Here is a 27,200-nt window from a genome sequence, read left to right on the forward strand (position 1 = left end):
CAGGCATGTATTTACAGTGGCTGCATTTCTGGATCATGTGATTTCCATTTATGACCTTCTCGGGGGCTTCCAACAAGCAAAATCAACAGGGGGGGGGGGGGAAGAGTCAGGTTTGCTTAGCAACTGTGACAACCATGGCAAAAATGTTGTAAAATCAGGCGCGCCTCATTTAACAACAGCATCACTTAGCGATGAAAGTTCTAGTCCCAACTGTGGTTTGAAGTCGAGGAATACCTGTAGTATCAAGAAACAGCAATGGATGGGAGCTTCCCTAGGTCGGTGTTTGTGCCAAGATTCAAGACTGAAATAAAAGTGGTTTTATTAATATAAGTATATCAAGATGTTAACACATTTAATGAAGTCTTCAATATATTTTATTCACTAGCGTTGTAATATGTTGTAAATAAAATTAAGAAAATTGCAACTTTTTTTTGAAAAAAAATCTTGTAATATATATTTTAACAACTGAATTGCCATCTTCTTATTGGGGATTGTATTTGCAAACAGATAATGTAACTGGTACTATACTTTTAGTTCAGGAGCTTCAGCAGTAAAAGTTGTAGCAGGTATTGAGTCAATTAGCTGAGGGATAGGTAGATGGGTGCATGGGTGCACGGGTGCACCACTTCTCTGGAACTGGAGCTTTATTCAAAATTAAGTAATGCATAAAAGAAATGAAAACAAAAATCTCCATGATAAAACTGTGGGAAAACCCACTTTTCAATCTAACCAGGGTGCTTAAAGATTTAGAAGCCTTTTTCACAGAAAGTTAGTCTTTAGTTGAATACTTGAGCCTTTCCCAGGATTCTTTGGATGCTTAGATGTTGACTTATCCTTGATGCTTTCTTGATTTCCTTTTACGGCTGACTCAAGTCTTGCTTTCATGGATGGGGAAGAAGCCATTGATTGTTTAAAGGCTGACGTATACTGTGGACCAATCTGCATCAGATAATGCAAAGCAAACTCATGAAGATACTTTGCTGAACTTGAAACTGATCCTAGGGCGTTTTCATCCAAAAGAAAAGATATGAGGATAGGAATAAAACAAGCCACTAGCTGACTTCCTGTGAAAATGGAAAAAGAACGATTTATTCAGCAATGATAAATAGCACCAGTTTCATAATTACTCATTTTTAAATTTAACTCTTAAAATGACTATACCAGAAACTCGATATCATTTGATACAGTGGAATGTACTTTTCAACAAACAAATAGGCTTGCTTGCTTAATTAATTGTAAATAATTAACATTGCTTTAACTTGCTATTTAGAATGTTACGGTATTCTAGCTGTAAGTAAGCAAGAGATTTTCCAATGACGAAACCCCATAACTTCTGCCTGTTTTGGGTCTGTACTCTTATTATGACTATCTTACTACCATTTCTTCATGATATTATGAACAGACCAAACACATGCACACATTTGCAAAGAGTATTTTTATGTCAAGAATTTTTTTTCCCAATTTAGAATAGAAACTTTATTGTCACTTTTTAATGTACACTAATCAGCATACATTAAAATGAAATTTTGTTGCATTCAGCTCTCAAAAGATAACCATTATGCATATATCCACATATATGACCCAGAGAAACATCACATTCTAGTATACATATACATGGTGGGAGGGGAAAAGAATCCTGAGAGTTTACAAGATGGATGGGATTAGGAACGAAGCCTACAGAATCTAATAATCCTGCTATAGATAAATTCACAAAAGCATTGGAAGCAGTTTTAAATCTAAACTGATGCATTAAAAATATTTGATTCTAGCTGTAGTCTACAGCTACATACATACTCTCCCATGGATGCAAACGTTCAGTGACTTCAATAAAATTGATCTATTTAAAATCAATAACAAGGGCAAAATTAAGCTATGCTTCTCAGAATAATAATTCTAAGCAAGGGACAAACAACCTGAGGGTCCCGTATCACTCAATCACAGCTAAATCACACATATGTTTTTGGCAAAACAATTTTAACATAAGAACCCTTCTGCAATCTGCAAGGTTCTATTATTTTCTCCTAAAATGCCTTCAAATGCTGATCTTCTTATAGAGCAGGGCTGCCAAACTCGCGGCCAATGGGCTGGATGCGTCACATGCTGTCCATGCCCATACCCAGTTTTAGTGAAGGGGAAAAGTCCTGATACGTCATGTGATGTTGCCAGACGATGCGAGTTTGACATCCCTGTTGTAGAGGGTAATGGCATACCAGAGCAGAAAGGCTAAAACAATGCCACTAACTAGAAATCAGATAATATTAACAGTGTTTTGTAGGTGGGACAATTGGAAGAATATGCAAAGAACACTTACGATGCTCTTCCTCAGCAAGGGCTATAACAGCAGCCACTACCTTTATTCCTTCTTGAATAACTTGGAGTTCAGCAGAATTCTCTGGTTTATTTTTTTCTGTTTCTTGTAGTTTGGCCACTACTGAAGATATTAATGAATGAATGTAAGGATATGAAACAGCTGGATTGGGACACTGGAAAATGGAAAGGAGCAGCTGATAGCATTTAAGTTGTACCTAAAAAGAAAGAATTTTTTAGAAAGATAGTCCATTCAAATGTAAAAAACAAGTTAAACCTGCCACCGTGAACTGTTATTTGTATAATTACTTTATGCACCAGTTTCTATAAGTTGGTTTAAAGCTAATTTAGCTAAAGTTAAAATCCTGAAGTTAACTCCGAAACTTAATTACAGAGTCTCCTTTTAGATAGATAGATAGATAGATAGATAGATAGATAGATAGATAGATAGACAGACAGACAGACATAAAGAGGACATGGCAGAGGAAAGAAGAATTAATGATGGTGATATTGTCAGGTACCAACATAGGCTAGCTCCAGAATCTCCCCCCCCTTTTTTCCCTAACTGTATAAATTAGAAAAGACTATTTGCTTAAGGACACCATACATCCTCAATAAAAGTACCAATGCTGAGATTTTTATAAATGCCTTCACAACAAGAGGAAGAACATATAGTCTTGGAGCCCAAGATAAGCATAGGTAAGGAAGTTTATACTGCGTAAGGAAAGCTTCCTGCCTTGCATTTCCCCCCAAACCTGAGAATCATTCCTGAACAATATGGGATGAAGCAATTGGAGCTGCTAGATGGGGGAAAGTCTGCAGAAAATTTCCATTTGCGAACTTCCTTATGTTAGAAATCATACTTTTCACTCCAAAAATTCAAAAAGGTGAAGCAATATTTTTAGACATAAGAATGTCAACTTCTGTGAAGATCCCAAGTTCTCTTGATCAGACATTTCAGATTTCCCAAATAATTTGTCAGGATTGATGCAATTCCAGCACATATTGACTATATAAAGTAGAATCAAATTCTAAACAGGCTGATTCAGGTTTTCATTAACAAAGCTGTGGGATAATAACAGGATGGAATCATAGAGGATCATTTACTCTACTGTCATCCCTCTCACTTTCAATGGTGGGAAGCACATGCTTATTCAGTGAAAAGAGCTACAGAAAAACAGAGTTGGAAGAGGCAGATAACAGATAACAGATCATCAGAGTTGGAAGGCACCTTGTAGGTCATCTAGTCCAACCCCCTGCCCAAGTGGGAGACCCTACACCATTTCTGACAAATGGCAGTCCAATCTCTCCTTTAAAGTCTCAAGTGATGGCGCTCCCACAACTTCCGAGGGCAAGCTGTTCCATTGGTTGATTGTTCTCACTGTCAGAAAGTTTCTCCTTATTTCCAGGTTAAATCTCTCCTTGTTCAGTTTCCATCCATTATTCCTTGTCTGGCCTACAGGCACTTTAGAAAATAGCTTGACCCCTTCCTACCTGTGGCAGCCCCTTAAATATTGGAAGACCTCTATCATGTCTCCCCTGGTCCTTCTCTTTACTAGACTAGCCAAGCCCAGTTCCTGCAACCGTTCATTGTATGTTTTAGCTTCCAGTCCCCTAATCATCCTGGTTGCTCTTCTCTGTACTTTTTCTAGAGTCTCAACATCTTTTTTATAATGTGGTGAACAAATGAATGCAGTACTCTAGGTATGGTCTTACTAAGACTTTATAGAGTGGTATTAGTACCTCACTTGATCTTGATTGTATCCCTCTGTTAATACAACTTAGGATTGCATTGGCTTTTTTGGCTGTTGCTGCACAAAGCTGGCTCACATTTAGCTGGTTGTCCACTAAGACTCCAAGATCCCTCTCACAGTTACTGCTATTGAGCCTGGTTTCATCCAGTCTATAATGTGTACTTTTGGTTTTTCTTGCCTAAGTGTATAGGACTTCACTGTTGAATTTCATTGAATTTCATTTTGTTAGATATGGCCCAGTGTTCTAGTCTGTCAAGATCCATCTGGATCTTGAGCCTATCTTCTTGGGTGTTGGAAGGCCTTCAACCCTCTGGTCAGGCAGGAAACCCTATTCCATTAGGACTAAACATGAGCACATAGCAGAGGAATGGTAGCAAATCTCAACACAAGTTTAAGTTGTACTTACAATGGGATCTTTAGATTCCATAGCTGATTTAAACTTCTCAATGCACTGTCTCTGAAGACATTCCATGGTGATAACTTCTGGACTTACAGACAAAATAAATACGGTGATCGCAGTCAGCAGACTACTTTCATCCAATTCTTGACCAGCATCATCTACCAATAATAAGACATTTTAAAATATCTGAAACGAGACTAATGATAACATCAAAAATTAAAGTCAAGTTCTGATATGGTTTTGAACCCAACTGTATAAGAAGATATTACTAAGCATACAGACCATAATTGATGCCAACATTTCTGTTGCTAAGCAAGACAATTGTTAAGTGAGTTGCGCCCCATTTTACAATCATTTTTGCTGTAGTTGTTAAGCAAATCACTGCAGCTGTTAAGTGAATCATGCAGTTGTTAAACAAATCTGGTTTCCCCATTGACTTTGCTTGTTGGAAGCCATCTGGGAAGACTATCAATGGTGATCACATGATCCCAGGACAATGCAATTGTCACAAATGCATACCAGCTGCCAAGTGTCCAAATTTTGATCATGTGATCATGGGGATGCTACAACAGTCGTAAGTGTGAAAAATGGTCATAAGGCACCTTTTTTCAGTGTCATTGTAACTTCTAACAATCACTAAACGACTAAGACTACCTGTATCTATGATGTCTAATGCATACTTGTACAGGTAGTCTTTGCTTAACAATTGTTCTGTTTTAACAACTGTTCAAAGTTACAATAATGCTGAAAAAATAACTTCAGGATCAGTTGTTTCACTTATGACTTTTGCAATATCTCCATGGCCATCTGTTCAAGCTGAGGACGCTTCACAACTGGTGGGAATTTCTGACCATTGCAGCATCTCACAGTCATGCGATCCCCATTTGCATGCTTCATATCCAATTTCTGATAAACAGTGTCAGTGGATAAGCTGGCAGTAAAACCGCAAATTGCGGTCATACGATTACTTGCTTCATTACCATGTTGCTGAGTGACAGGATTGCTTATTTCACTAGGAGGTTAGGTAAAAGGTAAAGTATACGTGCGAGTCGTTTCTGGCTCTAGGGGGCGGTGCTCATCTCCATTACAAAGCCGAAGAGTCAGCGCTGTCCGAAGACGTCTCCTTGGTCATGTGGCCGGCATGACTAAATGCCAAAGGTGCATGGAACACTGTTACCTTCCTACCAAAGTGGTCCCTATTTTTCTACTTGCATTTTTACGTGCTTTCGAACTGCTAGGTTGGCAGAAGCTAGGACAAGTAACTGAAACTCACTCCGTTACGCGGTGCTAGGGATTCGAACTGCCAAACTGCCGACATTTCTGATTGACAAGCTCAGCATCTTAGCCACTGAGCCACCGCATCCCCAATACTAGGAGGTTAACTAGGAGGTTAAGCAAGGACTAAATATAAAATACTATTGAACTATTTTAATGTCAGGCAATAAGACTTTTTAAAAATAAAATGCTTATGTTTTAATATTGTATTAAAGCTGTAACTGCAAAAACATTTTAAAATGGTATAATTCCAATAACACGTTAAGAGATTGAAGTGATGCTCCTCTGCTATATACTAACCACATGGGGGCAGTGGCGTGTAAGTGGAGAATTAAAACATTTACTTCCTGTTCCTATTGTCCAATAGATTGCAAATCTCCATGACCTATAGAGTACAAAGTAATAGAGTTGGAAGGGACCTCTCAGGTCTTCCAGTCAAACCCCCTCCAGACAAATGGCTTTCCAATCTCTTCTTAAAAACCTCCAATGATGGAATACCCACATGGAGGCAAGCCGTTCCACTGGTTGATTGTTCTCACTGTCAAGAAATTTCTCCTTAGTTCTTTCTGCCTTCCTTCTCTGATAAACTGAGCAGATACTCTTTGATATGGTTAGCCAGGTGCCAGGCTTTACCTATTATTCTGATCTACTCCCTGTACATAATTTACTTTGTTACAGAAAATCTTAATAAGAAAAACTCATATACACACATTTTAACCTCCAACATTTACCATTTCTACTGCTGTTGGAATGCCAACATTCTTAATAGCGCAGCATCTCTATCAAAACAACTTCAGTTGGCAAAATAATGTGCTTAAAATTCTTCAGATTGTTTCATGCAGGCAATCTTCCCAACAAAATCAGAATGTCATGCATAGTAAATAAGAAAACCAATAGTCAGATTTAAATAACAAATGTATTTTTTCTAGGTTTTTCTGCTAATAAGTGAATAAATTCTGGATTCACAGTCTTAAAGCTTCTAAAGATTTTCTATATGTGAAAGAGATTAAATTGATTGCTGGATATCTAAACTTTGAGAAACGTTTATTCACTGTATTTTATTGGGACCTATTATTTCTTGCAATGTTCAATGTCGAGAAGTCCACAAATTTGGGGAGGATCTCTCCAAATTTGTGGACTTCTCAATTCCAATTCTGTGCTTTTCTTTACAGCTATGAACCTGCTACATTCAACATTGCAAGAAACAACAGGTCCCAATAAAGTACAGTGAATACCTAACCCAGTTAGGATAGGCAATTTGGAATTAATGAATATGCCAAAGTTGGAAAAAGAAAATGGAAAAGAAATATTTGTGGCACAGTTTGTGCAAGCTAATATTCAAATAAAAATAATACTGTAAGGGAATGCAAGAAGTGAACTCCATTAGGAAAGGAACAAAACAGAGGTTATCAGCATAGAAAAGGGCAAAGAGCATGTTTGCTGCAAAGAAGAAACTTGCACCCTCCAGGTAACTAGAGTTGTTTTTAAGCAGCAGTAGCTAATTATTTTGTGCCCAAGTAGCATATTACTAATCTGAGTATGAAATTATTTCTTATGCTGTATATGATGCTTATATCATATAAAGTAAACCTTTTTCTTCCTTATACTGTACCTTGATCCCAAAAATTAAGAATGGTGACCAGAGCACTACGGAGCAATTCATTCCAAGCCATTTGGCTCTTCTCTGCCCGAGCCATGGGTGATGACAGGACTCCTTTAAGAGCTTGCAGTGATGCAGCAACAGTCATGGGTAAATGGCCACTGGATAACTTCACAGCAGTTTCTCTGAGGACTCCAATAATCAGATATAAGATTGTGGGAAGAACAGCAATGCTTCCTGAAGGATATAGCAAATGCATGGTATAAATATGATTGCTGAAAATCTTACAGCATCTATTGAACAAAACTTGAATTCCATATGCATTTATTAGTACTCCATTATTTCAAGCTCAGTGTTGTATTTAATAAGAATTGTCATTTCTAAATTAAGCTTCAATTTAATGCTAACACAAATATTTGAGATGAGATTAATTTAAGAAAAAATAATCACTCTGCAACTAACATATAACATAGAGAAACTCTTTTACTGGTATTTATTCAACCACTGACCAATATGAAATATTTGGAATTAGTATTAATTAATAAAATTGATTCAGATGTCAAGTGCTGGCAAAGAATATCTAATATTTCTCTTCTACTTTGGTGAAAAAAGAATCTTCTTTTTTAAAAATAATTTTCAAAGCACCATCTTTTCTGTTTTAGGTTACCACTGGACTTCAACCTCTAATAACTTTAGTGAGAATGGCCCAAGCTAAAGGATGTTGGAAATAACATTTCAATTTCTGAAGAGCATAGCTTCCCATTGTTGGCTTAAACCAGGAGTGTCAAACTTGCGACAACACATTGTCGTCACGTGACATATCACAACTTTTTTCCCCTTCTCTAAAATGGGTGTGGGCATGGCCAGAGCGTGATGCATCCAGGCCACAGTGGGCCATGAGTTTGACACCCCTGGCTTAAACTTATTCAAGGTGCTCCTTCACTGCATAAATATCTTCAAATATGTAAATTAAAAAAATTGTACTGAAAGCATGCAGTAATCACCTCCATCCATCTGCATCAGCCCTCTATAATTAGGAAGTCGTAAATATAATGACAACAGATCAATAGATAGTTCCTACAATTAATCTGCATAAAAATGCTGAACCCATTGGTTTAAATTGTGATTTCATTCAGTGTATCTGATATAATAATAATTTTGTCACTCCTACAAAATCTGAGTTGAAGGAGACCGAAGGGAACGTCATACTTTAAGGATTCCTCTTTGTCTCTTTGGTGTGCATTGACATTATAGTATATAATGTCAATGCACACAATTGACATTATAGTATATTATTTTTATTTGTTTTGTAAAATTCACTGTGAATCTATTATGGAATGCTTATGGCAGCTAGAGTTGGAATCTGCAGCTAGATAGTATGCAGAACTGATTTAGGCCTTGGTGTTCTCTGAGTTTGGTTATTTTCTTGCAGATGTTTCATTATCTAAACTAGATAGCATCATCAGTGCTAATATGTTACCTAGTTTGGGTAATGAAATATCTGCAAGAAAACAAATCTCAGAGAGTACCAAACATTTCCCATTTCAAACCTGAGCTACAAATACTTTATTAGTATACACAACTGTTACGTTCCATTCAAATTGTTATATTCTAATAATCACACAAAAAGATAATTCTAAATACCATTTTAATTAATAATTCTATATGTTAAGAGTCGACTTCCATAAGAATGCTTTTGCATGAGATGACTAAGTCAGAATTGTGAAAGATCTGTTTTATTTATTAAAATCTTTTATTGAGGTTTTTTTAAAGCATACACCAATTGCTTGAAGTTATGTGAATTTACTGTCTTGCACTGTTTTAGTAGCAATAGCACTTATATACCACTTTACAGTGCTTACAGGCATCTCTAAGTGGTTTACAGAATAAGCACATTGCTCCCAACAATCTGGGTCCTCGTTTTACCCACCTCAGAAGGATGGAAGACTGAGTCAACCTTGAGCCTGATGAGATTCGAACTGCCAAATTGCAGGCAGCCGGCAGTCAGCAGAAGTAGCCTGCAGTACTGCACTCTAACCACTGCGCCACCATGGGTCATAAATAAGTAAATTGCTTTCAATTCACAGAATAAGGAAAATAAATTAAGGTCCTTCTCAGTCTGTGCTTAAATATATCCTTTTTACTTCACATATTGCTGTTTATTTCTTTTGCAGAAGAAATTAAAATAAATACAAATTCTGTAATGTATAGCGGAATTTCATCCTACCTTCTGGTGAACAGACTGCAGGAACACCAGAGAGGATTCCCAGGGCTGCTGCTACCAATCTGTTCCCGTCTGCTGATAACAACTGAGGTTTTCCAGCTGTAATTCCAGGGCTACCTGTTATCTTCAGGTTTAGCTGAGGTAGCTGCCTTACAAGAATACACACACACATTTCCAGTGTTGCAAAGACTAAAGACTTTCCTGGTATAAGTCCTCCTGTATCTTTGCCTTCTCCAAACTCGGGCAATGTCTCCTTTTCTTCAGCCCCATCATCAACTATAGTGAAGTAAAGAGTAAATATTATGTTTTATTGATAAAAAAAAATCTTCTTTGAAGCTTCTTAAATAGCTTCTGGTTGCAGTGTTCTTATTTGTTGGATAGTATACATCCCCTATAACCTGATGCAGCACGGACAAGCTGCACATTGATCTGCTGTATAAATAATCTATGCTATTAGAAGAACTTGGAATACTGCATCCAGTGTTGATCACCATGATATAAAAAGATGTTGAGATTCTAGAAAGATTGTAGAGAAGAGCAACGGAGTTGATTAGGGGCCTGGAGACTAAAACGTATGATGAACAGTTGCAGGAACTATCCAATGAAGGACTAGGAGTAACATGATAGCAGTCTTCCAATATTTAACGGACTGTCACAGAGCCGAGGGGATCAACTAATCAAAAGCAACTGAGGGCAAGACAAGAATGGATGGAAGCTTAATAAAGAGAAATCCAACCAAGAACTAAGGAGAAATTTCCCGCCATTGAGCATAATTAATCAGTGGAATTGCTTGCATTACTAGAGGATTTTAATAAGAGACTGGACAGCCAGATAAATGGCTGCTGTGGGTGAGAGGATGGTGCATAAGGGGCTAACACAGCATAAGGGCCCTGAGTCTTGCAGTGACTGCTGCCAGGCACAGATTTATCCGGCCCACGTGTGGCCTTCCTTATCAGCTTTGTTTATGGGAAACTGGCAGAGAAGGTCAGAAATGGTAATCACATTATTATGGGATGTTGCAATCATAGGTGCACTCCGGCTGCCAAGCACCCAGATCATGAATAGATGACCTCTGGAGTGCTGGCACAACCAGAACTTTAAAGTTCAGTTATAAGTACCATTTGTCCAGTGCCCACATAAATTTGTGAGGATTATCTATAGAGCTGAAATCTGCTCCAGGAAAGTATCTGACAGCATGGATAAAGATCTCATTTACAAGATACTGCAACATTTGTTATTATTTAAAATACCCCCTTTATGTAAATGGCATTTTAAAGGAAGTAGGTTGTCATCAGAGGTGGTATTCAGCAGGTTCTGACCAGTTCTGGAGAACCAGTAACAGAAATTTTGAGTAGTTCGGAGAACTGGCAAATACCACCTCTGACTGGCCACGCCCCCTTCCCTTCTTTGCCTCCCGAGTCCCAGCTGATCGGCTGGGTCTTCTTTTGTTGCCCTGCACAGGAGAAGGAAGCTGGAAAGCAGGTTAGTGGGGTGGGGAGGGAATGGGATTTTGCAGTATCCTTTTCCTGCCATGCCCACCAAGCCACACCCACCAAGCCATGCTACACCCACTAAGCCACACCCACAGAACCGGTAGTAAAAAATTTGAATCCCACCACTGGTTGTCATCTCTGCTACATGCTAGAAATTAATTTTGTAAAGATATTGAGAATTCTTTGTTGAACAAAGCAACAATTACAATATCCACAGTTACTCGTAAGAGAAGCCACATCATTTTGTTTGGAACTATAGGATAAAATAGAATGCCTTTTGTTAAAATTAGCTGTAGTCATTCTGCCAAATCCTTACTACACTTAAAAGATAAGAAAATTATAGAAGTAAAAAAAAAAATCGATTTGTTAAACTACTCTCTGCTAAAATTACCACCACCCTCCATCCTACCCTCAATATTAATCTGAGACAAATACAGAAATTATTCAAAATCATGAATACAAAATATACTGCTGTGAGTAAACGAAGCATTTCTTTCATCTAAAATGAAACAACTGTCATAAGAAGTTCGATCAAGTCTGTTATATGGCTCTACCTTCTGCACTTCTCCGTTTTTCCTTGACATGCTCCTGTGCTGCGAAAAGAACCTGTTGGACAACTTCTAGAGCAGCCAGTTGAATGTCTGGGAACTCTCTGGTCAGTATAAGTCGATGTAAAACATTCAACAACTCCACACTCAGTTCCTATATATGGGAAATACAGCAGACTGTTTACTTAAGTTTTAATACAGTATATTTAATACAATTAAGGTAGATTAGAATGAATGGAAAAGAATTGCCCCCAAACACTTGTTTCGATTCAAACCTGAAGAATTCATGTTTTCAGTGTCAAACCCTATTAAAACCCTAGAATACATGTTGTGTTAAGAGATTTTTTCATGCCTTTCCATAGGCACAGATTTTAAAAATAATTTTTCATCTTCTGTGTAGTGCGTTCAGTGGAAATACAAGGAAGAAGTGTCTGAAGGAAAAACAAAGGCAAAGTTTTTAGCCTCTGCTTTTTTTTTAGTTCTTAAGAGGAAGATTGCAGGATTCTATGCCATTATTTATTTTATTGTTCACTGCAAATTTCAGCTTCACGATATTGGGATATTCATGATATTCATGATATTGAGAGTCAAAAACCATCAAAATAAAAGGGACTCAATACTGTAGGTTGTCCATACTTGGCCTAATTGCTTTCCTGTTCCTGAACAGATTTTATTTCTCTTCCCATAGTCCAAAAGTAACTTATAATTCTTCTCACTATGTCCCAGAGAATTATTTTAAGACAGAACAATGACACTTTAATACGTACCTGTTGAAGTTATAAGAGTAGTAAAATTAAAAGAAAAATATGCAAGCCATACAGCTATATATTTCATAACAAAACTGGAAATGCATAGTTTTTTGAATGACTAATGAACAAAACTTCTGTTCTTGATACAGACATCGTGGATCCATGTATAAGTGCCTTCTTATAGTAGATGTCCCATATGAGTTTATGAATTATAATCATTACTACATTAGTAATTAATTATACTCTGCCCATACTTAAAATTATCGACTCCCCTACTGATCACAGATGATAGAAAATACAGTTGAAAGTGACTCTAAACTGGATACAATTCCTACATAAATTACTTTGTCATAGAGACTATTCAAATAGCTGTCCCATTTTGCCCATATCACCAGGGAAGAGAGACATAAGTTTCTACAGACATTTGGCAAAAGCATTCATAATATCCAGCTGAACTAACTCAGAAGTTTTGAATGTTACCTGATCACTTCCAATCTTAGATCTTGGCCAGGGAACTTCAAGCAGGACCCGCAAGGCATCCAGACAAGCAATAATGTTTTCCATCGCTTCATCTGACCGGGGAGAACAGAGAAATTCCACGCTAATTCCTAAAGAAAATGGAGTCAGGGAACATTAGATGAATTAAACATAAAGTTTAAAAGTATAAAATTTATATTTCACTTTTAATTGAGAAAGCAAACTGCTGATACCACTAATTAAAATGAATTACAATAACGTCACTGTCAATGACATTCCCTTAAAATGCCCACAGTGCAGTCAGAACAATCAGAATAATGAATAGAAAAGGTGTAGCATGAAGTTGAATTAGTGACATGAATGAATTAATAGCACATTAGTTGGCAGAAAAATCCAGATGTTGGGTTCCTGAGCTTAAATTGGCCTTTCTTGTGCAGCCTATCGAAACCGCTTAACCAATGTTATTTTCTTAATACTTTAGGGCAGGGGTTCCCAACCTGGGGTGCTTGCACCCCCTGGGGGTGCGAGACGATATTCCAGGGGGTGCGAGAAAAGTCCAGGTAAATAATAGGATATTGGCTATATGTTGGCATTTTTATTTATTATTTATTTCAGGGGGTGCGAGGTTCGAGTGAAATTTCTTTAGGGGTGTGGGGCGAAAAAAAGGTTGGGAACCACTGCTTTAGAGGATAGAATAAAAAAAAGGTACTTTGTAAGATATCCAGGTTTTAAACATAGTTAGACTTTTGATATAGGGAAAAGTCATTCTATTTACAGTAATTGTAAATAGAATTGTAATCTATTTAAACAAATTGTTGTAAAAGAGCCCAGATTATGCACCTAATTTTTCATAGGAAATGTACAGTACATTTGAAAGAATGTATTTAATTATTTCATTTAAAAGCTGCCCAACTCAGAAACATTAATGCTCCTAATTCACAAATCAGAGAATTACTAATTCCGCCTCTCTTATCTTGCCAGGATTTAGCCTCATTTTACTGCACTTCATTCAGTCAAAATAATATATACAAACGTTCATAAACAAAAATCAGACACAATAGCAGAAATTCAATTACAAGCATGTGTTCTATGTGCCCAAAAGTCATTTGTCTGACTCAGAAGAATCGATCTTCTGAACTAATTTCATGCACAAAGGTCTGCAATTGTTCTTGATTTAAGCATAACAGTTCATAGCAAATTTCAGTGAACCTGGCAAAAACTGTCATGAAAAATATGACAAAGAAAAGTTTACATACTTACTAACCCAGAACAAGATGAAGTCTATCAGTATTCACATCTTCAGGTGATTTTACCGCAGCCCTAGAGGTAGAATCTTGACACATACTAGTTGGCGTAACAGGTCGTGAAAGATTAGTTAGACCTTCATCTGAATCACCAACCAGAAAACCAGTGCTAGTAAGCCATAATGCAGTAGCATGAAGAATCTGAGCCCAGGCGTTTTGATAATGCGGTCTTGCATTTTCAATTGTTTCTGCAGTATAGAAGGCACCACCTACAAATAAAACGATACATATTCAGTTTGCTTCAAATCCCTCCAAATATTTGTAACAAGGTGATGAGAAGAGTCAGAGACATGATTTCTATCATTCAAAAAACAAACAAAACTTTGGCAGCTTCTGTTGATATATCTTTCATTACTCTAAAAGTTTATGTTTTATTTTTGTCCTCTGTTTAGTAGCTATAGTGCTTCAGGAAATGAAGCTCGATTTCTGCAGAATCTATACCTGCCAAATGGATTCAATAGAAATATTTGCTTTATTTGACTTCTTACCTTCAGAGGGAAGTTGAGAAGCAAATTCTGAAGGCAAAGTTAAGAGAGCAAAATCCTGAAGTGCAGCAAGCCAGAGTTTGCTCAGATTCCCTAGATCCACTTGGACTAAATCCAGAAGTTCATCCACTGAAGAGGATGGATCCAGGAAACTTTCCTCTGAAATGTTTTTAACCAAAGGTGGACTATTGATGTCATTTTGTTTCTTCTGTCTTTGTGAGGCAACTATATAAACCTGTTTGAAATAAGAAGAGCAAATGGAACTTTAAAGTTCTTACCAAATAGAAAATTTGAATAGAAAAAAATAACACCAGTTATGGTACTCGAAAAAAATTGCCAGCTGCTGGTAAGCTACAGTAGAGAAAGGTTATTGCTTTCAAGCTGTTTATTGGTTTTCATGAAGTCATGATTTGTTTGTAACATTCTAACAGTACAACAAGCTCAAAAAACCGATGACCATACCTTTCTAATATTAATAACAATAAAAGAATTAATTCATGTTCACAGGAGCTGAATTATTATTGTTTTTATCTTGCTAAAGAAAGCAAGAAGCTGATTTGGTGTAATGGTTAAGGCAGCTGGCTAGAAATAGAGAGAGACTGTGAGTTCTAGTTCTGATTTGGGCACAGAGCCCACTGAATGACTTTGGGCCAATCACTCTCTCTAAGCTCTAGGAAGCGGGCAATGGCAAACCACTTCTGAAAACTTGCCACGAAAAGTACAGGAACTACTTTATATTTCGGACTATGACTCCCCCCCCCCCCAAAAAAAGTGGGTGGAAATGTCTGTTGGTGCGGCACCGATCAGCTGTTATAGGCGGCAGGGATCACCACTGTCCCCTATCGCTGCCACCCGTCCACCGCCGGAGATTGGCAGTGAATGGGTGGCTGTGAACAGGCGGTGGCGAATGGACCTGAGTGAATGGGTGATGGCAAACGCACCGCAGTGGTGGTGGCGAACAGGTGGCAGTGGCGAACAAGCTGTGGCGATCCCCGCTGCCTAGAACAGCTGATCAGTGGTATTCCTGGAAGCAAATCCAATCACCAATCAGCTGCTTGGCTCAGCTGACCGAGCGGTGGTGGTTGCAATGAAGTGGAGCCCTGATGAGCCACATGCTGGGGCTGGGATAATGTGCTGAAGCTGACCAGGCTGTTTGCTGTAAGGATGCTAGACAGATGAATACCGGATGGATGCTGGGAGACAGGGGCAGATTTTTTTCCCCTTGTTTTTCTCCTCTAAAGCTAATGGGCATCGTAAACAGGGATGGGATTCTAACAGTTCGCACTTATTCACTAGAACTGGTTGTTGACATTCTAAGCAGTTCAGAGAACCGGTTGTTAGAAGAAATTACTGGCCTAGTCCTGTAAGGAAGGCAGGAAGGAAACATTCTGGTGTTGCTTATAGAAACTGCCTCTCCGTTAACCCTTATTACATTCTTGGCAGGACTAGACTTCCTGTCTCTGGAACTTCTCTGGAGTTTTTCCCCCCTCCTTTGCTTGTGTGGAGTGACCATTCAAAGTTACAATGGCACTGAAAAAAGTGACTTATGACCATTTTTCACACTTATGACTGTTGCAGCATCCCCACAGTCATGAGAGGCCAGGCGAGGAGATGGTGCCTTGATGTGAGTGATATTGAGTTGGCCACGCCCAGCCAATAACATGACCACCAAGCCACGTCCACCCAGTCACATGGCCACCAAGCCACACGCACCACCTAAGCCACGCCCACAGAACCGGTTGTTAAAAAAATTGAATCCCATCCCTGATCACAAAGTCTGGAGCGTCTTATAGTCTGAAAAATACAGTAATGTCCAGGCAGTCGTCAGGACTCAACACTGATTTGAAGGCATGCATACAAAGCAAAAGATAAGAAATCCAGCTATTTCTCTTATTTTTTCTGAGACAGATTGGATTTGCCTGTCATTAAAGAATGAAAACTGACACAAGTAATGCCAGAATAGACAAGTTGGAAAAGATCCAGGATACTGTTTTCTCTGTTAGTAGGAATAGAATTTCTGTAAACAATAACAATGCTTCTTCTGTTGTTGTACACTGTTGGGCAAAAGACAAGGGAATTGTATTTCCAACAAAAGGCTTTAATTTATACTGCATACGTTTAATGTTAAAATAACATTTCATTGCATATAATAGATAATTTATATATGTCTAACCCTATTAAAAATAGCATGCATTTATTATCCCAACTTGACAACAAATAGTAGATAGGGTACTTCACTTGAAAAAAGCTCTTTAATTCCTAAAGGTATTATGTTAAGATTAATTTTTAGCTAAGAAAGTTATTGTAAAAGGCCTAGTTTGAAAAGAAATCAGCCTCTAATTCCAGTTTTTAAACTGATAGGTTTTTTTCCATAATTATTAATTCCAAAGCACTGATGAAATCATATTTGTTAAAAAAATACCTCTGCCCAAGCTTTTAGTACAGCAAGTATTTCCATAGTAGATGTGCCTTCATTGTATAGTTGATTTTGTGCTTCTTTTCCAGCCTGTACTTTTGTCAAGGAAGTCACAAGCAAATGATGAACTCTTTGAAGGTCATTAAGATCATTTACTACACCACTTGCTATCCAAGCACTGCAAACCTACAAAACCAAATGATGTGGTTACTTTTTCTCTAATGCAATAAACTCTTTTATATTAGTTACTGAAAAATATGGGTGGTGCTATCCTCTTGTCTTATGTCCTATTTGTTGGGTTCTAGTTGGTTACCATGCCTACAAAATGCTGGATTAGATGGGTTTATTTGCTCTGATCCGACTTTCTTGTTATTTCTAGTGCAATTTTACAGAGCATGCGTGTAAAATTATCGTACGTTTAGATATTTTGACTAATTTATTTATTATAAAGTTTTCCAATATATAATCCCTTCATGAGGGAGATGGGTGGTTCTTAAATATGATAAATAAATAATAAAAAAACATAATTATAATTCCTTTAATCTAAATTAAACTAATTTCTACAAATGAACTGACTGAAGGAGTTATTAGAAATAATTCTAAAAATGAATAGCAATAAAGACAATGAAAAGCATATGAATAAGTGGCATAAACAATCCTCTTTCTGATCTAGTTTTTAATGAACAAATATTTCATCGTTTCTATTATCATGTTTTATCTGTGATTGGCCATGATGTAAAATGTAATTTGAGACTAACATTTTAAAGATAGTAGGAGGAGGAGGAGGATAGTGAGGGTCATTAGAAGCAGTGGGGAGAAAAAAATCAACTTGCCTGACATGCTTTTGCTGTTACATCAGGTGGTGTTTCTGAGGTAAAGGCTGGTCTAAGAGCAGCACCAACCTAAAAAAATGATAAAGATTTGATAAAATGATATATAGCCTAACATCTGAATAACTGTTCTTTAAGAAAGCTAACCTTAAAGTAGTTATATGAGACTGTTGAATAATAAATATTAATTTATTAAATATCCATCCATTTGTTGTTATAGTATTACCAGCACATATCCAAAGAAAACACATTTAGATTTATCAAATTCATACATTTTATGGCACATAATTAAACAGCCAATTCCAAAACACTAGAAATATTATTTTCTGTTATCTTAAATATTAAAAAGCAATAATATGTAACTTGGTCTTTCTTTTTTGGCAAACTCCTCTCAAAATTTACTTACATTGGCTTGGTATTGCTCCAGTATTACATGACCTGGGAATTCTGGCTCTACTACAGCAGCAAATTTTCGAATAAGAATTAACAACATCTGAAGTCCAGAAAGACGAAGTTGGTTGCTATGATCAGTGGCAGCCATAAAAGCCATACGAATTAAGTCAGCTAAATATAATACCAAGAAATCACCTGTATGTGATGAAAGGATAACATGAACTTAAACTTTGGTACTTTAAAAAATTTATGCCCATTACCTCTTCCTTTCCTACTGTATAATAGGAAAAGAAAAGTAGGACTAAATGGAGAATCTACAAAATGAAGAGATATTCAAGGTGAAGTTTCTAGAGATTGGTGTAAGATCAATATTTTTTTAATTTATAAACAAGAGATGTGGATAATAATGAAGTATATTGATCATACTAATGTGTTCAAGGTATTATGGTGCAATGAAAATAGGATTCCAAAGCATTACAAAGTATATATATAACTGGGTGAATTTGCTTCAAAAAAAGTATATGCAATTCCTGTAAATATAGGCATGGTGATGTACATTGACATAAAAAAAATCAAACTTTACATATTAATGGGCCCTGAGTTATAAAGGGTTTGATCAAAAAAGAGATTTTGAAGACATGATCCAAGGTCAGGGCGAAGCAGTGTTGGTCAGGCTAGAAGAGACATGCTTAGAAACATTTTCAAAGGAAATAAAAAGGCAACATATAGTATAACAACACTCAAACAAAACTTGATAATGCAATTCTCCTTGGCATACTGCACATTGTTCTGATAAACACAAAGAAGTTTTGAGCTGGAAAAAAAGTGTAAAAACAGGCCAACCAAAATAAATAGGAGTCTTAATCAGATTCCCTAGAAGGAAAGTCTGGGACTTTTAAGCTCAGAGCAAAGGGGGGGAAAGGGAAGACATGATAAATATATATATAATCATATTTAAAAGCTAAAAAGAAATTGATAATATTTAAGTGGGAAGATCAGGGATTAGCAATCCTACGAATGGTATGTTTTAAATAGCAACACTTAGAAAGCAACACCAGTGGATGATTTTACATTTTTGTGTTTTCTGAAAGTATCTAGTTGTACATTGGTATAAAAGGCTTACCAACAGGGTAAGGTATTTTCTTACCCATCTATACTGAAAGTTAGAATTGGCTGTAACAGTAAATCAAAAATTATAATTGTAGATTGTCAAACTTTTGTACAGTACATACATCTGTGACTTGTATTTTCAGATTACATTCAGCGTACTATAGATGAACAATTTATTGTGGAATAAAATTCTGGGGAATATAGTTCACATTTGTCTAATGTTCAGAGCTGTCATATATGTCCAAAGATAGAGACCCATATAAATAATAAACAGTGTGTCATGAAATGTAAAGATTACAGCCTTTAATAAAATAGGTGGGCAGTCTATCCTTTGTCTTTAGAAGTGCTTCACAGAATTGTTTCATTGAGCCAAACAGTAGTAATTTAGGTCTAAAAGCTCACAGACTTCTTGTCAATTGTGATAAAAGTGATAAGGAAAGTGGTTATTCATCAAAATTAAATGTATCTGTGCTTTGAATTCCATGACATTTCCCAGTTGATATTTAAGTCAACATCAGCACATACCTCTTGAGTCCCTTTGTTTCATTTCCTGTGCTAAAGCTATGTCAAAATGAGCACCGCCCGCATTCTCACACTGGGTGATAATTTTACAAACACATTCTGCAGCAAAAACTCTAGTAGACCATCGGGGATGTGGGAATGGGTGCAATTTATCCTTCTTTGCCAAAGTTAATGCCAATTCATCATCTCCTTGAGTACCCTCTTCTTCTTGGCTTGTATCCACTGAAGATACAGCTGTAAAATCTGCATTGAGACACAAAATGGAAAGCAAACTGTTTACTGAGCTTGCTCACATGGTTAAAATAGCAAGATGACAATGAAGTTATAACCATGAAAAGGTCAGGGTGAATAACCAACCAGATGTGGAAGGAAGCAGGAAATGGAGAGGCAAATGAACGGGAAAGGAAAAGGTATTTAAGTTGCTATGCTTCCTTATAATGCAACTGTTTCTTCTGATGCTAAAAAATACTAGGAAGCCTTAAGATTAAAAAAAAATCAACAATATTTAGATACTAATACCAAAAAGAACCATTGCACTGTCTTCTTGATAAGACCAGGAACATGTAAAGGGGTGGGAGTGAGGTTTGATAATGATCTTGGCATCCATACAGGCTGCAAAAGGCAGACACTATTTCAAATGTCTAGTGGCCAAAAATTTAGGGCTTCTTTCTTCCGTTTCATAATCCTCCACATTAGGTGACTTTATGAATCACATTATTTATCATATCCAAAATAAACTGAGAGACATCTGAAAGTCTCCACCAAGGAGGATATTGGAATAGATGACTCCTGAGATTTTTGCTAACTCTATGTTTCTATGGTTGCATTATTCTCTTCCTTGATGAAAATACCGTGACGTCTTTCTAGAAAGAAGGTATTAGCATACCAGCAGAAGCAGCCAGAACATCTTTGCAGAGTTTCAGCCAAAAGGAGAGTTTTCCAACAGCCATTGATATAAGCATATGGGTCAGAGTTTCTTTGATATCTTGGCACAGTTTTGGGTCCAATTCTTTGTCCAACAAACTCAGCAAAGCTCCTTCAAGGCCTATTTCACCTATATTAACACCTGCATTTTTTAGATAAAAAAACTGAACATGATGAGCACATTTCAATTCAATTCAAATAATGAATTATTGCCATTAAAAGCTTTCAAAATTACATACTGAAATAATTTTGATGCACCTTTAGAAGATAGCTGCTGATTAAATGTATATGGAGATTCTCAATCATTTACTGTAAGTCAGGGTTGTCCCAAAGGTGCTTTTTCCAAAAGGCAGCTGGGCTTTTTTGTGTTATTTCCCCCCTCCCCTTTGAGAATGTTTTGCTTCTCATCCAAGAAGCTTCTTCAGTTTTAAACTAAAGAAAGTTTACGGAGATTCTTAGTCATCCAGGTCATGGTTGTCCCAAAGGTTCTTTTCAAGAGGCAACTGAACTTTCTGGCTTTTTCTTTGAAGATGCTTTGCTTCTCATCAAGAAGCTTTTTTTCAATGAAAAAAAACCCCAGTTGCCTCTTGAAAAATCACCTTTGGGATAAACAGAAGAAACTTCTTAGATAAAAAGTGAAAACTCTTTCAAAGTAAAAAAATCAAGAAAGTCCAGTTGGAAAAAGCAGCTCAAGAATTACAGAACCGTACCTACTTACATGGCTAATGTATTACTCCAATTTTTCCTAGTATTGTTAAGAAAAACCCTTTAAAAATGTGGCTTAGTACCATCAAAAAAGCTCAGCTTTGTTTAGAAATACTACAATATCTTAAATTGACATATTGAAAAATTGTATGAGGTTATTTGGTTGTGTTTTCTTGATTAGTGCCAGGTCTATACATTATTTTTCTTTCAGCATCTAGATGGGATCTATACAAAGATAATCACAACAGACATAAAGCACATATTCAGAAAATAATCATAAGATTATGCTGATCTGTTTACCCAAACATCAGGCCACAAATCAGCAGTAATACTGCTGACATATTCCAAATGAAGCATTGTTGCATAAATCCTTATTATTGCTACTGTGGTTTATTTCCAGTTAACTCCCCATTCCTATAGTTACTCCATTATTTTGATTTATTTTGTAGCAGAAATTTAGTCATGGATAGTTGCTGTTTCAACAAATCATGAGAGTTTCAGCCTAGGTTGCAACCTGAAGTGAGAAATATATTTCTGCAAGTCATTCCTTTGTTTGAAGATATAATATGAGGATTATGCGTAATTGCTTTATATTAAAAAAGGGTTTCTGATGCCGGGCAGAAAACATATCACCATTTCTGCAGTGTTAAAGGTTTGTTATATGATGGGTAAAACCCACTATGGGCAAACCCAATAGATTCTGTTGGTAAAACCTTTTATATCAATGAAACAAGGAATTGTCTCTCTCTTTTCTTTGCAGGACCTCAAAAAGCCACAAAACCTATTCTTGGGTTGAGTGATTCTCTTAGGAAAACCTAATAGGAAAGTGAAATGTGGAAATGAGAAGGAAAATAAGAAAGATTGTTGCCAAATGGATTTCAACTTTTGTGACAAATTGATTCAATCCTAGGTGTCCGTGTTTTTCAATTTCAGCAACTTTAAAATATATGGACTTAAATCCCCAGAATTGCCCAGCCAGCATGAAGTCCATATAACTGAAATTATTGTTGAGATTAAGAAACACTGCTATAGGCTAGTTGCTTAGAGCAGGTCTAAAGTGTTCCTCAGTATACAGAGTGAAAAATACAAATACTACAATGGCCTATCTGGGGGAAAATGTATCCTAAAGTTAAAGAGTTCAGTATTACCTGAAGTAAAGTCTTCTCTACCTTCTTTAGCGAGGGCCACTGCATGTTCAGATACTTCAACTGCCTCTCTCTGTACAAGCTGATGCAAACAAGCTAGAACTGCACGTCTCAATAATAGATACGAACTAGAGAGATTCACCTGAAAAGTATACACAAGAAACAAATTTAACAAATCAGATGGTATCCTTATTATTGGCATTCAGAGGCACACTCAACAGTAACTCTTCGGATTTCTAACTCTTATTTTTGATTAGATTTGGCAGAAGATTCCCAGTTATAGGCAGTTCTCGATTTACAATTGTTCATTTAGTGACAGCTTGCCCTACTGTTACAATGGCACTGAAAAAAATAACTTATGGCTTTTCATACTTATGACTGTTACAGCATCGCCAAAGTTATGTGATCAAAATTCAAGTGCTTGGGGAAACTGGCATGTATTTATGACAGTTGTGCTGTTCTGGGCTCATTTGTACAACCAAATGATCCCAGGACAGCTAAAATCAAGGGGGAAAACCAGATTTGCTTAACAACTACATGATTCACTTAACAACTACAGTGATTCATTTAATAACTGTGACCAAAAAATGTTGTAAAATTGGGCAGAACTCATTTGATGACTCCCTTGCTTAGCAATGAAAATCTGGAGCTCAACTTTGGTTGTAAGTCAAGGACTAGCTGTATCCTACAACCTTCAGTGCATAGAAGTACAATGTCTTGGACTTCCAATGGCACTTCCGTTGACGACAGACCAAAGACCGCGATCGTGCGTGGCTTCGATCCATGCTTATCCTGTTGAAGGGTCCTAACGGGACTGGATCCATCTCGGACCTACCTCAGAGGGGTGGGGGAAGTGGGGGAAACCACCAGCTGGGTCGAGGGGAGCAGCATCTCCCCTCTCTGACTAGGTATACTCCCCTTGAAGACAGGAGGTAGTGGCAGTTTTAAGGGCTGCCCTGAAGATGTATTTAAGTGTGTGCTGGAGCGGTGAAGTGATGAGTGGCGTGTAACCAGACAAAAGAACTTGGATTTTTTTTTGACAATCCCGAGAAACAGAAAGAAAAAGCCCTCGTTTAAGAGTATAGCAGCGGCGAATAGAAAATAAGACGAAAATATAAGGTAAATGAAAAACTGGATTATAAAAGGACAACAACGGAATTAGAGACTAAATTTGGAATAAGATACAGAAACTGGCATTAATTAGGCATTGGATAGAATGCTGGACTTGCCTGGAATTGACTATATTTAAAAGAGCTAATGGTTGAAAATTAGCGTTAATACAATTGAAAAGAGAAAAAAGAACTTTGAAAAATGGAAAGAGATGTAGAGTGCCATCAAATGGTTAAAGGCACTTTTTCTCTTATGATTTCATAGAAAATAAATGTGTGAATGAGAAATGAAATGAAATAAAAGACTATATTACAACAAGAACCCCGGCAGCACTAAAAGGGGGGAGATTGCAGCAAAAGGACAAACGAAGATAATACCTTGGGATTGTTTGATGTTATTGTGACAAGGAGACAGAAGGATTAATAAGAGGAATTGAGACAAATGGATATTTTTGGCCAGGATTAAAATAAAAGACTCTGACTTTTAATAAAATAAAGAATAACTCAACTGATTAAAAATGGAAGAAACAGGCAAAGAATTTAAGTCGGAACTACAAACTGTGAGAGGAATGTTAAAAGAAAGAATGGAATTATTGGACACACTGGCAGAAAAATTAATGGCAATACAATTCGCAGAAGAACAAAGAAAATTCAAGGAGGAGGAGTTAAAGGAAGAGGAAAGCAGCTTAGAAGAGCACAGAGAACAAGGGACATTGCCAAAAGACGTAAAAGGAATCAAAACTAAGACACTGATGATAGACGTAACAAATAAAAGGGAAAATACTCCCAAGATTAAACAAAAGAAGAAGCTGTACAAGAAGAAATTCCAAAAGAGAGAACAGGAAAGGGTGGGGGGGAAAAAGTGATTGGCAGATGAAAATAATAATACTAGAAGAAAAAAGAGGAGTAAAGAGGGAAAACTGGAAAAATTTAGAAAAGGGAAAGCTGGAAAAAATTACAAGAAATGATAAGGCTGAGAGATTTAGAGATAAGGGTTAAAGATATTATAAAGGGGGGATATCACATGGAAATGTACTTTGGTATTTTTTATTAGAAATATAGATTGGGGAGATTTGTGCTTTAAAACTTATTGGTAATTACCTTAAGATTATTATATAATTATATATGAGAAAAATGAAGATAGAGTGAGAGAAATTAAGAGGGCTTTATTGTTATCAAATCCAACTCCGAGAAGCACAAAGCCGAAGACACAAGCCTGAAGATGACAAATGAGACTTAGTCGAAATGTCGCCAAAATACTTCCAATTTTATGCGGGAGAAAACCCAAATAACCAAAGATCCACATACAAATACCCGCGAAAACCTCAGAAAACAAATGTATGTATGTATGTATGTATGTATGTATGTATGTATGTATGTAATTGATTATGTAAATAATATTAGAAAAACAGAGAACATGGTAAACTGGAAAAATATGTTATTATGACCAAAAATGTGATGAAAATTTAATAAAACTTTATAGGTTAAACTTGGCTAAATGGAAACAAAAAGGAAACTTAATTCTCTCTCTTTTTTCTTTTTCTTTAGTGTATACATATTATATTAGACATAAAATAGAAAATGTAATTGATTATATAAAGGATATGAGAAAATAGAGAATATGATAAACCAGAAAGGATTATATTGGAATGTAAAGTATTTGTAATGAGAGTATTCTACTATGATTAAAAAGGAAGGGAATGAAAATTTAATAAAATTTTATAGGTAAACTTTAGCTAAGTGGGAACAAAAAAATATGAAATGGTTATATAAATATCTCTGGAATAAATATAAAATTTATTGTAGACTGGGGGATATACCATGTGGATCCTGAAAATATTAGTTTTATTTTATTTTTACTCTTTTTTGACTGTTTATTATATATTGGCTTTGAGAAAGTTAATGAAGATAATAATGAATAATGTAAAATAAAATAGGTGATAAGCTGAAAATGGAAATAATAGGGGATAAAGAATTCAAAATATAAGTGAGGATGAAATGTTTTTGATATTGAATTAATGAATTGAAATATGAAGTGAGAACTCAAAGATCAGTGGAATAGATAATGATTTGATATTAAATTATAAGTTGGAAATGCAATTATGACTATGTATAAATGTTGTAACCTAGAATCACGTTGCTCACTTGAAGAGATATGTAAAAAATAAAAAAACTTTATTAAAAAAAAGAAGTACAATGTCTTAAATAAGAATAAGCAACTCAGAAGCATTTATATATCTACATTCCAGATTTTAAACTCCAGGCATTGGGCTGAAATGGAGTTAGCGTCATTGGCTCTATTTTATTCGTTGTAGCCCTTACACAGTGGGAGGCAGGTGATACAAAGTTTACCTGATGTGTCTTTCTACCTTAGGATCCGCTTGTTCCTGCCTTACCAATATCACACCTTACCACACCTCCCCTTCTATTTTATCATACTTCCTCTCCAAATCTCTCCTTGTCATAAGAGAACAAGAAAGTATTCTGCCCTTCCTTTCACCTCCATTTCTTTATTAGCCTGAGCTGACAAGAATTGTTGCTTTCAAGCACCTCTTCCACTCCCCAACCTCCTTTTGAAGAAAGAAGATCAGAAAGTAGGGACATTTCCATGCTTTTTTTTTTTATCAAGGACCTTCCCATTCCAGAACACTTTTTCTCATCCTCAGGAATCTTTTGTTCCTCTTACAAATGATACAACTGTCTCCTGCTCTCTCCTAAAAAGAGTCTCTTTCCTCCTGTGAACTACTGGAAAGATGGCAACTTGGACTTGTGGAGACATTACCAATTTTCTGTCTCCAAAGAGTGTGACATGTTTGGACAGATCTTCTAATGAAGTAAAAGATTTCAGGCTTTCCCTCCTATACTGAGAGGCCAAAATACATTCTACCTTCCTCCCAGAGAGAGGCATGCACGGCAAAAACACCCAAGATACAAGACAAGGTGGAGTGGGGGAGACATTCCAGGGCGATTAGGGGATTCTGGAAAAGAGTTAGAAGCTATGGAAAAAAGTCCACAGGATTGACTGAGAAGAAACCGCAGCAGCCGGTCTTAGATCATTATGTACCAAGAAGAAATGGATGAAGGCCAGATGTGGGTTTCAGCAGAAGACAGACACTTGGAAGAGGCGTTAGCATAATGTGGTTGGTTCTCTCAGAGTTGCTTGAGCAGTTTAAAAATTTATCGAGAACATGCAAGTAAAGCTTTGCGTTGAGAAGTAATTTTTAATAGGTACAAATAGCTATAGATAGCCTAAAAGAGCAACATCTGATTCAAGGTTTGAACTGAATTACTCTATGTAAACTCAGCCAGTAAAAAGTTCAGGCAATTTACTTGCTGGTGGTTTAGATAACAACAATAGTATTAATGTAAAGTTTTGTCCTGTTTCCCCCCCCCCCCTTCAATCCAGCTGCGGATGATAGGCAGAAGTGAG

The 27,200-nt window shown here is 36.6% G+C and overlaps 1 protein-coding gene across 6 annotated transcripts in view; it reads right to left on the reverse strand.

Annotated features, from left to right (window-relative positions):
* Nucleotides 1–302: 302 nt before the first annotated feature.
* HEATR5A (HEAT repeat containing 5A) overlaps nucleotides 303–27,200 on the reverse strand; it is a 75,074-nt gene continuing 48,176 nt past the window's right edge. For 5 of the 6 annotated variants that reach the window (XM_087951769.1, XM_087951765.1, XM_087951770.1 and 2 more), the window contains 15 exons: nucleotides 22,665–22,803; nucleotides 20,774–20,953; nucleotides 19,891–20,130; nucleotides 18,269–18,450; nucleotides 17,866–17,934; nucleotides 17,039–17,218; nucleotides 14,620–14,851; nucleotides 14,092–14,340; nucleotides 12,831–12,958; nucleotides 11,608–11,755; nucleotides 9,564–9,836; nucleotides 7,349–7,573; nucleotides 4,468–4,619; nucleotides 2,312–2,525; nucleotides 303–1,064 (listed from right to left, as the gene is read on the reverse strand). In XM_087951769.1, the coding sequence (XP_087807895.1) occupies nucleotides 760–1,064; nucleotides 2,312–2,525; nucleotides 4,468–4,619; nucleotides 7,349–7,573; nucleotides 9,564–9,836; nucleotides 11,608–11,755; nucleotides 12,831–12,958; nucleotides 14,092–14,340; nucleotides 14,620–14,851; nucleotides 17,039–17,218; nucleotides 17,866–17,934; nucleotides 18,269–18,450; nucleotides 19,891–20,130; nucleotides 20,774–20,953; nucleotides 22,665–22,803 (2,916 nt within the window). In that variant the 3' untranslated portion in view covers nucleotides 303–759. Of the gene's footprint in view, nucleotides 1,065–2,307; nucleotides 2,526–4,467; nucleotides 4,620–7,348; nucleotides 7,574–9,563; nucleotides 9,837–11,607; nucleotides 11,756–12,830; nucleotides 12,959–14,091; nucleotides 14,341–14,619; nucleotides 14,852–17,038; nucleotides 17,219–17,865; nucleotides 17,935–18,268; nucleotides 18,451–19,890; nucleotides 20,131–20,773; nucleotides 20,954–22,664; nucleotides 22,804–27,200 lie in introns of all 6 variants that reach the window. The other variant, XM_087951768.1, reaches the window with a different exon arrangement.

Source organism: Notechis scutatus, chromosome 1 (genome assembly GCF_049901735.1).
Source record: "Notechis scutatus isolate UNSWTSFEM ecotype Mainland chromosome 1, rNotScu1.2, whole genome shotgun sequence".
NCBI classification, from domain to species: domain Eukaryota; kingdom Metazoa; phylum Chordata; class Lepidosauria; order Squamata; family Elapidae; genus Notechis; species Notechis scutatus.